Source organism: Pistacia vera, unplaced genomic scaffold, assembly GCF_008641045.1.
Source record: "Pistacia vera cultivar Batoury unplaced genomic scaffold, PisVer_v2 Contig857, whole genome shotgun sequence".
In the NCBI taxonomy this organism is placed as follows: domain Eukaryota; kingdom Viridiplantae; phylum Streptophyta; class Magnoliopsida; order Sapindales; family Anacardiaceae; genus Pistacia; species Pistacia vera.
Genome location: NW_022196731.1, coordinates 230873 through 242598, shown reverse-complemented (window position 1 = coordinate 242598; position 11726 = coordinate 230873). Strand labels below are relative to the sequence as shown.

The following is an 11726-nucleotide window of genomic DNA, read 5'->3' as shown; positions in this document are numbered from 1 at the left end:
GGCTTGAGAAAACTTGATTGTGAGCATGCAAGCCCTCATGAACAGTTAGATGTAAGGGTGAGCATGGGTAAACATTGTTTTAAAAACTNTTATAACATACCTTGGAATATATTGTGTGTGTCTATGTGCATTAAGCTTGATTCCATAAACTTGTTTTCTCTCAGCACATAAACCAAGCTCATACTCGCAGTATCATTAAAGTATAAAGAAATGAGTTTAGAAATACAGCTTATTATTTGTTTAAATAATGCTCTCTCAAAACCTGGATATTCTGTGGTTTGCATGCAGTGTACACAAGTAGTAATGAAAAAAGAAACACAGCCTAGAACCCAATATTTTTCCTCCATTGATCCCATTTTTACATCCACATTGATCTAATCCAGGCAGTAGTTTAGTAGGAAAGAAAATATTCTGGATGGTCTGACAAAACAAAGTTCCATCTAATATAATCCAACCATTCTATTCAAAAGAAAAGAAAAAAAAAAAAAAAGAAACATATCTTTTTGTTCAAGAAATCAAAAGTAAGAAGAATCATGTCTTAACTATTGGTTTCATCAAAGGATTGGAAGAATTCCCAAACTACATGCTTTTGATTATAACTGAACAAGATGTGATGTGGATAAAATAAAGCTTTGCTCTCTGTACACATGCATTGATATTTCAGACCATAAAATAATCCTACTGCTGTTCACGATGTTCATCAAAGGAAAGATTCAAGGCATTACAGAATCAACAACACGAAGATATTCCAAGAACTGGCTCATCATTCTTACAGCACATTAGAACTGGGTTTGAACATAAGGAAACTTTTCCATGACTCTACACTACTATCTCTCCATACGAATAATGGCAACTAAAGCAGATGCGCACTGAGAAACCAACTTATTTAAATATTCAAGTGAATAAATTTCTTTGTTTGACCTTTCCTCTGATTAAAACAGGCAAAGCAATATACGTGAGTATAGTTGCCAATGTATCCTCACGATATCAAAGAATGTGGCTTCCAAGGCATTAGAAGTAATTTCCATTGCTTCTAATGGATAGCCCCAGATGGTTCTGTTGCAAGAATTATAAAGGCTCCCACAAATTATTTCCTACAGGACCTTCAAATGATGCCATAAATTTTATATAGTCACTTTGAGTTAGAAACAATGTGTGCTTCTAAATTTTATATGGTCATATTAAATTGAAGAATCTTCTGCATCCTCCTGACCAGCACCAGTAACCAACAAAATAAAGAAGCATTTACTGTATTGGAGTAACATCTGAATTGACTGGTTTATCTTGTTCAACCTACTCATCGCACAATTTTGCAAAGGACTACCTTCCTGACAAAGTTAATTTAAAAAACCTTCATAATGAATTCAATATCTCCTTTAACAATTTTTATGCAAAGTCTAAGAAATTTTATTTCCATGCTCAAACAATGGCCTGTCTCCTGAAACTTACATGGGTTTAAAATACCATCTATTTCCATATATAAACATTCCACTGGACACTTACTCCGATTTTACTTTGCTTTCAAGATAGAAGATTGAATCCTGCAGAAACCCTAGCCATGCTTGGCATGGCAAGATAAGAATATTTCCATCTGTCCAACAACCTCTTATGTAGTTGCTGACATTTGGTAATACAGAACAGAAAAAAGTACAATAATTTTTAGAAGACTTGGAGAAAAAGTGCACGTTAAAATTTTATATATTCTTCATCCAAGTTGAAGTCAATTGACTAATTGAAAACTAATTTTTATTCTCAAACATTCCCTAACTCATGCTAAACAAACTGATTACTGTCCTAACGAGATGTATCATTAATATGATGACAGAGTAAACAACCAAAAAAACATACCAAAACCAAAGTTTTGAAGACGGAAAATCTCTAATTAATCTGAGGAGGTACTCAATTTGCAAAATTTAAGCAAGCAACACCTCTACAACAAGAAATTTTCTCTCATTACCTTACTTATTTCATCTCAAGCTTAAGTTGCTTGTATTTGACTGCTTTAGAAACTAAGAAAAACCAAATTTGTATAGAACTAGTAAGATCTTACACACATGAGACTTGCTATGAGAAATCAATCATCACTACAACCTGGTTGAAAAACAACCTATTCCCTATTTGCTGATAGACCCATTTCAGAAGCTTATACCATATTTTCTACAATCAAACTTGCAACAAGCTCCCCACAATTTACACTTCCCAATCAGCAAGATGAAATAAATTCACAGTCAGTCTACCAAACTACCAAAATCCTTGAGCTGGTACTAAACATCAAGCAATAGCTATAGTCAATCAGCTCCAATAATTGAAGTCACCAAGAAATGCATCAAAACCCAAAAGCAAGTAAAATCCATCAAACTATAATACCAAGAGATCAAATCCCCAAATAGATACGAAAAAACAAAAAACATGAAATCAATCAAACATGAAAATAAACTACAATCGAACACACAGGCAATATTCCACCCAACCAACTTCTCGATTCAGTTCACAAAACATCCATCAAAATTCTTAGTTTAAAAAAGAAAATTTTCATACCCATCAAGCAAATCAAACTCAAAATTTGAAACCTCCCTTCAAATTTAACTCTCCACCACTATTTCCAAGCAACCAATCTTCTCAAAAAAACAAGTTTGCCCATCAACCAAAAAAAAAAAAAAATTACCAGCCAGTAAGGCAAGCCAGTGACAGTCTCACTGACAGCAAGACAGAGAACACCATAACCCAAGAAACAAAACACAACACCAACAAGAAGAACAGCCCAAGGTGGGAACTTGTTGCAAGCAATACCCGGAAGCAAGCCAACATTTTCCCCAATATCATTCGCCACCCCCAAGATTGTAACTTGTTGCTGATTAAACCCCATCACCGATTTCAACGCAGTTGAATATAAAGGAAAGTTGTAAGCATTCCCAGCTGACATTTCCACCCACACGGCAGCCGCTAAGCCCACCCACGGCGGCCGGCTCCCGGGCTTGAGCGCTAGTTTCTTCATTCTAGCTGTCGTTTCACGTTTGAAAAAAGTTGTTGTGGGAAATAAATGAGTTGGAGAGTGATGGAAATGATTAAGTGACGGTGGCGGTTAGTGATGGTGGCATGGCATGAGGTGTCCACGGAAAGGGACAAAGGAGGGATCAGAATTCAATGGTCAGGAAGACGACAAGGTAAGAAAAAGAACAAAAGAAATGGACTTTTTAAAGAATTATGAAAATAAAATCTCTGTTTGATGTCGGTGTCTTTATGATAATTCTCATGCAAGAACAAGAACGTCGAGTGTAATTTAGTGATCCAAGAAAGAGATTAAAAATCCCACCAGGAGTGTTCTTTCAACAAACTTAATGGAAGACTGAGTACCTTATGAATTAGATTTTGATAATTCTATACTAGTGGTTTATTTACAACATATATTAAAGGTATAAGGTATAATGGGGGAATAATTAATCCCATACATTAAATGCAACACTGATATAGGAATTATTAATGGTATGAAATGGCAGTGCGATATTTTCTATTGTTAAGTTGAACTTAGCCAACTGAAGGTCAACTAAAAAGACAGTTGAAAAAATAAATAATTATAGTATATAGATTTTTGGGAGAACAGCATTTTCCCACCCAAGGTTTGGCCAAGCGACATTTCTCATCCGTTAAGTTTCAAAATGATATTTTTCCACCATTCGTCAGATTCTATTAATGTTTTTTGTTAACATTTAATTGAAAAGACAAAAATACATTTAAATAGTTTATTTTTTAATTATTTTACTATAAATTAAAATTTAGTTAAGTCAAAGTCTTTACTCGATTATTTATTAGTTCAAGTGTAAAGATATCTTATTTTCTTTGTTTATTTAATTAATTAAAAATATTGATTTTCTATGTTAATTAGTAAAAATGAAAAACATTATATTATAAAAAATATTATGAATTTAGTAGATTATTGAATAATAGTGATAGTATATTGATGACATTATAAATAAATAAATAAATATTAACCTCATTTAACTTTAAAAATTTTATAGCATTACTCATAACTTTTTAGGTAGTGTTTACTATTTTTTATTTTTTGACTTTTTAATATTTAACTTTTTAGCTAATTAAAAAATAATAAAAAATTTATAAGGTCAAATATTTAAGGATATTTTCGTCTTTTCAGTAAAATATTAATGAAAGACATAATATAATATAACCTAATGAAGGGTGCGAAAGTGTCATTTTGAAACTTGAAGGGTAAGAAAGTGCCGTTTCACCAAACCTTGGGTGGGAAAAGTTGTTCTCCATAGATTTTAAAAAGCTAAAAATAAGGTCTTCCTACATTAAACTCAAAACAAGTATAAAAACCTCAAAGCACAAAGCTTTAGCTATAGAGTAATACTACTTTTATAATCTAATCTCATAAACTTTTTTTTCACAATCTCAAAATGACAACATGCAATTGTTCAACTCACAAATGGGTCCCACCTGCTTGTTATGGGTCTTGCCTGCTAAATTACGAGTTAACCAATTGTGAGTTATCATGTTGGAATTGTGAGAGAAAGTTTGTAAGATTGAGTTGTAAGCCAATTTTTATCCTTTCCTAAAACCCCTTGAGATATTCTTAATGTGTAATAAGTACAATACTATATTTACAACTCAATCTTACAAACTCTCTCTCACAACCCCTAGGTAGGAGCTGTCTAGTTTTTATTGATGAATTTCCCAAAATTCAAAATTCATTAACAAAAAACTGGGAGCTATCACGTAGGAGTTGTAAAAAGAAGTTTGTGAGATTGAGTTATGAGTAAGTCTTTATTGGTATAATAAAACTTTTAAGATATACCTTATAATAGCATTTTGGGAAATCCATAAGCCAAAAACTGGACAGCTCTACCTAGGGGTTGTGGGAGAGAATTTGTGAAATTGAGTTATAAGTAAATCTGTATTGGTGTAATAAAACTTTTAAGATATACCTTACAATTGCCCTAAATCATGCACTTCTTGTTAGTGAAATTGGGAGTTGTCCATAATAACGCACCAATTGACCATTCTCCATTTCCAATTGCTTATACTAATTAACCATCTTCATTGTTAGTTTGAATATAATTGAATTTGAAAGAATAAATAAAAGTGTTACAACATATTATATAGTTTATTATTTTATAATGTAACGTAAAATGATTGATGTGGGTATGAATGTCATGCGAATACATCACAAACTTTGTACATCTCAAATTAATTTACAAATTCAGAAGCATGCTTGCTTTTCTTTGTCATAACAAAATATCATAAAATTGGTTAGGTAAGATCCATTGAAGCACATGCCATCGTATCAATACAACCCAAAAAAAGTTTTTTTTTAAAAAAAAAAGTTCATTATTGACTTGTAGTTGGTCTTAGTATGCTAACTTTGATTAATTGCATCGGGTGATAAAGAAGATTTGTTCAATTCCTCAAGTTTCTAGGTTCAAACCTTGGGGCCACCTATCACAATAGGGTAATGTTATGCGTACTCACGAATCTTACTAACCATCTTATTAACTTTTGTTAAAATTACATATGGTACCCGTACTATGAGTATAGTACCCGTACTATGCTTTAGGTTGATACATTGGTTAGTAAAATTCGTTAGTACGCATAGTATTATTGATCACAATAATATTATGGTTTACCTACTCTTTTAAACCTATAAGGTGTTCAATGGACCTCGAAAATTAGTTGAGGTGTGTGCCCAGCTATTGACCTAGACAAATTTAGACTTCATTTGTTTATCTATATATACCTTACAAGTAATTATACAAATTTGAAATTTACATGAATAAAGTTATGTATCTAATAAGAAAATAGTTGTGGGGATTTCTTTAGTGACCCCAAAAAGAAAAGACAAATATCTATATATTTCTTCTAAAAATGTTGTGGGCCTATTTGGTAGATTATTTGAAAAATGTTATTCTGAAAAAGTGTTTTAAGTTGAGTTGAGTTAGATTAAATCGAATAGGATTAGATTTTGAAAATGCGCTTAGTAAAATATTTGAAATTATATCAGAGTTGGATAAAATATTGTAATAATTATTTGGTACATTTTTTTAAAGAGGTTTTTAAGACAGAATAGTTGTTTGGTATATTTTCTGAAAATATTCATTATTATTTTTCCTATATTTGTTATTTAGCTAAACAACCCCATAATAAAAGTTTAAAAATTAAAAAAAGCACCATAACCACCCAAGAGGACAACTGGCCACCAACCACCACCGTCGAATGGTAGCCGACAATCACTGGAACGACACACAACCTGTTAGATTTGGCCGATCATGCATCGATATGGCTGACAACAGTCAGATCTATGGCCAAAGATCTAGTTGTTGACGACCAAATCTACGGCTAGAGATCTGGTCCTCTTTAACAGCCAGATAGCCAGATTGCAGCCAAAATCTGGTCGTAGATTTGGCTGTTTTTAGCCAGATCTATGCATAACTGGCTGGATTGTCATTTTGTCTGCGTTGACGGTTGATGGTTGCTGACAGGCGACAGTGGTCTTAGGTGGATTGATCTTCAAATTGGAAGGAAAGAAAAATGAGAAGGAGAAAAAGAAAAAAAAAATGTTTTGAGCTAAATAGAGTTGAATAAAAAAATACTTTTGAGTTGAATAATCTGAAAACAAATTCCCATCTCTTTTCATTTTTAGAAAAAAAAAAAAAAAAAGTTATTTGATTTGGATTAATTTTTAGAATAATAATCCCAATAAATAAACAAATACAGAACATATTTTTTAATCTAAATATCAGATAACATAATAATTAACCAGAATAGTGTAACATACAAGAACACAACACAATCTCTTTCTGGACTCTACTCTACTCCAAAATTCAAATCCCAAGTTTTAAACGTGGATTGATTCCTTGTTCCCAGAAGAAGTTCACATGATTTATGGATTAGATTGATAAAGAGATGAAATTAAAATATATCCATGCACGTGTCAGTGTGATTGAGTTGGCAGACAAAATCAATTGTGAGATACCAACATGTGCACAAATGGACCAATCACCACTTCATTGAGCAAAGTTTTAATTAATTACGTAATTTATTTGTCTAAGTTGCGTATTTGTGCAGAATTATTGTGGTGTTCTCTTTTCAAATAGCCATAGCTAACAATAGGCGTGGCAGTTTGTGAAGTCTAAAAGTAAATTCCAATTTCTTCTTATGTACATCACATTGTCCTTATACCCCATCAAAACTACCTATTGAATATCGGCATTTCCCCACCAAAGTTTCAAAATGACACTTTCCACCTACCGTTATATTATGTTAAGAAATTTTGTTCTAAAGAAGGGTAGGATGGTCAATTTTATTTAAGCATACCCATTCTACTTGCTGCATCCTAATACCAGACCCAAACATCTCTCTGAATCTTTGAAACTTGATGGATTTAAGCCTATCCATTCCACTTACTTACCCATTCTTCTTGATAACGGATTTTCCTAACGGAATATAACAATGGGTGAGAAAGTGTCATTTTGAAACTTGATGGGTGGGAAAGTATTGTTTCACCAAACCTTTTCGCCAAACCTTGGGTGGGAAAAGGTCGTTCTCCCTTGAATATCCATCAGTTGTTATTCAATGAAAATTTATTTTCGGAAAGAGAAAACTTAGATATTGAAGATAAACATAATAGAAGATTAAAAGTCTAATTAAGGCTGGTTAGATGTATTATTTAAGAGATCTTAAATTTGAGTCCTTCTTCGGTTTTTAATAAAGGTGACCACTATAATTTTTACCCGACCAGTAGTTTCAAGGTCTTAAGGGAATCATTTGGGGTGCATGTAAATTGGCTCGAACACCTCCAATCATTTAAAAAAAAAGACTAACTGAGGCTGACTAACATTTTAACTCCCTAACTACCATGAAAGGAAACTTTTCCCCCTGGTTCCAAACACTCAAATTATCCTCATTTTTTGAATTTATGCATTAAAATTTAATTGTGAAAGGGTAATCTTGTCAATTCACCTTCCATATATAACATTATGAAGACAAAAAACCCAATCTACCATTATGAATTGATAAGATTGCCCTCTGATGGTTAAGTTTTAATGCTTGAATTCGAAAAATGTCCTTCACCTTAGATTGGGGTGAAAATATCATTTAACCGCCTAACTAATCATCTTTTAGAAAAGAGGTTTAACTTCAAATATTATAAGGGTATTTTAGATATAAAATGAGGTACAGAGAAATATTTTAAAAGATAAATAAAGCATATTAAGTAAATATTTTGTGTGGAGTAAAAACAAATGTAATAAATTGGTGGTAAAGAAATGGATATTAGAAGGAAATCTACCACTAATGACTTTACTGACGGTTAGTGGCTGTTTCCAACAATGGCACCGGCGGTGGCAAAACAGTAAATATGTTTCATTATGTTAATTATTAATATTTTAATAAAGTAATAAATTTTTTAATTAATTTTCTAAGGGGTAAAATGGAAAATTAAAATGTAAAGAGTGTTAAAATAAACATTTTATCATCCCATTATTGGTAATGTATGGCATTCCTCCCAAATTTTTGAGCAATGCTACTCCTTCACACTTCTTTAAGGAATAAGAGTCTTTTTACACACTAAATTAATAAAATCAAACATGGGATGGGGGAATAAGATTCTCATTTCCATGTTGATTCACAACCTAAAAGTATGGAGGAAAGAAGAATCATTTTTTTTTTAATAACCCTTAAAGGGGTTGGTCTAGTAGTCAAGAAGGTTTGCTCATTTTATTGACTTTTTTGGTTCAAACTATCTTAGGATCACTTACCACATTTGTAACTTACTTGAAATATTGAACTTGTAGGATCTTCAGTGGGTCCTAAAAATTATCTTAGAACTACCTATCACATTTGTAGCTTACTTGGAACATTGAGCTTGTAGGGTGTTTAATGAATCCTGAAAATTAGTTAAAGTATGTACAAACTGATCCAAATACCTAGTTATAAAAATAATAATAATAATAATAATTTTTTATTACAGTTATATCCTCACTAAAATTAAAGATGGGGACTAAAAATTGCTTCCCTTATCATACAAAGGGGCTCAAAAGATTCACATTATAAGGCCCAGGCCATGTGTATGAAGATGGGGCTCAAAAGATTCATTCATTATTGTATTAGTACTCTTAACAAAGACAGATTTATGTCATTGAATCTATGCACTGACACATATTAATTTACAGATTAATGAATGGAGTAAGATTTCAGGGAGCATAAAAATAATGCAAAATTTTGGCAGCAATAATTGCCTTCACATTCATTCATTAGATTCTGTAAGACATGCATGAACTGTGATATTAATTATTTGTTTTGTGCAGAGTGTATCCAGACAGGCTTATTTAAAATTATAAGTATAGAATAGTGGAGAACATTCAGGTTGTCAGTTAAATTATTGAAATAAACGTTACCTCCAAGAAAGCATTTTTCAAACCAAACATATCTTTCAAGGTTTTTTTTTTTTTTTTTTTCAATGATTGGGGGTATCCGAGCTAGCTTCTTGTATGTTTAATTAATTCTCTGAGACTCGGAAACTATCAAACAAAACTCCAGTAGCTCTATTAACACCCGGAGAGACTCGAAACTCAATGACCTAATGATCATGCACCAAGAGTCCTATTGCCCACTCGTTACTAAAGTAGTTTTAGATCAAAATCAAAGTAATTACTAAATATAGATTTTTACCTAAAGTTTTTTTTTTAAAAAAAAAAAAAAAAGAGAGATAATATGTGAAATCATTTCATATCATTCATTCATTCATTGTTGTGCAATGATTCAAGAGAGTTGCTTTCATATATATGACCAAAAACTAAATCCCTATCTTTAGTTTGATTTCTTTTCACTTTACCCCCTTAACACCCAAAACACAATTAAAGTGAGTGATGGTTCGTCCCTACACCATTTACTCTTTTCCCATGCCGTGATTAATGGCAAACAATGAAATGCAATACAATTCATTTCCACAAACAAAATTCTTGCTGACCACTCCTTGATGTTTGATCTCTTTAGCTTTAACCCCATTTTGCACTCCCCACACCACATGCTTCTTCTCTCTTTTTCTTTATCCCTCTCAAGATTCAACCACCTTATAAATATTCAATTTCAAGAAATCAAAACCCAAAAATCTCATTGTGAACACCTTGCATACCCGTCATCACCTATCATCACACTGTCACATCGTTAGTATCCTAATGATGATTAAGTCGAAGATTTTTATTGATTACGTTTCTTTTTTTTTTTTTTAATTTGGATTATAACTTTTAAAGATTATTTACAAAAAGTGATTGTATTTTTGTGTTATAAAAGATATTCTGATCTATTTATTCCGTATCATAGTTTAGTGTAATGATGAGATAGACGATATGATATTTGTTGTGACCATAACATTGGTGTCGTAATAAGTTTGTGTACCGATATTTTCTCTTGTGTTGTTAAAATATCATCAATACAAGACATTTTTCAGAGGTTATATATATATATATATATATATATATATATATATATATATATTATATATATATTCCTTTTTTCTTTTTTTACCATTTCTTCCCTTCATACTTTATAATATGTGCATGTATGTGTCAAGCTTTAAGGAGATATTACACAAATCCACATTCATTCAAATCACTGAAATGATGGATTGGTATTCATGCTATCAAAGAGTAGCCTTGAGCCATCTCTTGTGTATGGTATGGCCTTCTTTTGCACATATGAGCTTGAAGAAGAAGACATAGCTACTTCAACCATGAATTTCTTCAAAGCATGGGGTCTCGATAGCCAAACACAGACTGGAAATTCTCAACTTGCAAGAAAAAGAAAGGAGCCCAACTCCAAACCAGTGTCAAGACTTCTTTTTGCAATCAAGAGGACAAAGAGAAGTCTTGCCAAATATTTGAGAACTTGGGTTCATGGTGAAGCGTCCATCATCATCATTCTTCAGCTCTTGTTATGTTCCGTGCCTGCTGGTTATGCAACAAGATGGAGAGGTGCATGTTGAAGAGGAACAGAAGCTGATCATGGCTAACACAAGGAGTTGTGCTCCACAATGGAAGCCCCACGGTGTCTCTGGACCTCAGAGAATTATAGTTTTTCAAGTCCAGTGTCTTGATTACCAAAAGGAAGAGAAATTTGATGGTGATGATGATGGATATTGGTCAACTGGAGTTAGAAATCAGATGGGATACCATGTTTCAAGATCTCAAACCCCATAAAAGGTTGCCTTCATTTTTCATTTTTTGATCAAACTTGATTCATAGGGGCAAATTTTATTCACTTTCCCTTAATTTTGCTTATTCACATTAAATTTTATCTGGGTTTGTGACAATTTTCAAAATTTCAAAAGGGAATTCTACAGTTTATGTGTTTAGCCAAATAAAGGGGGCGAATAAAATTTTTCCTTCTAAATTGTAATGGTGAGAGATGGGTTTTTAGGGTTCTTCCACCAGCATGTTTGCAAAGAAGAGTTATTTGATCTGTTTTTTTTTTTTTTTTTAGTGTGGGGTCAAGTTAAAGCCATACTTTAGCAGCAAGGGTCGTTTCAGTAATCAGGCTGTCTCCTACTACTTTTTTGTATGCTACTAATTTCTTTCTTTCTTTCTTAATAGACAAGAAAGCACTATAGTATTCAGTGTCTAGCTTGTTGAGGAGATAACTATTGTGTTAGGTTTTATACAAATATGTAGCAAATATAGATACCATTGTATCTATTCTGTTTTGAGAAAATACTC

At 32.3% G+C, this 11726-nt stretch overlaps 1 protein-coding gene across 1 annotated transcript; it reads left to right on the top strand.

Annotated features, from left to right (window-relative positions):
* The first annotated feature begins 10648 nt into the window (after positions 1-10648).
* Positions 10649-11210, top strand: LOC116118710. Its single transcript, XM_031404684.1, has 2 exons — positions 10649-10910; positions 10978-11210. The coding sequence occupies exons 1-2, from the start codon at positions 10649-10651 to the stop codon at positions 11208-11210; spliced, it is 495 nt and encodes a 164-aa protein (XP_031260544.1).
* Positions 11211-11726: the final 516 nt, after the last annotated feature.

What these genes read in the sequence shown, in the direction of transcription:
- LOC116118710 (XM_031404684.1), top strand. Translation starts at nt 10,649, where the DNA reads ATGCTATCAAAGAGTAGCCTTGAGCCATCTCTTGTGTATGGTATGGCC. An exon ending in TTTGAGAACTTGGGTTCATG is followed by an intron (nt 10,911 to 10,977) that starts GTGAAGCGTCCA and finishes TTATGCAACAAG; the next exon opens with ATGGAGAGGTGCATGTTGAA.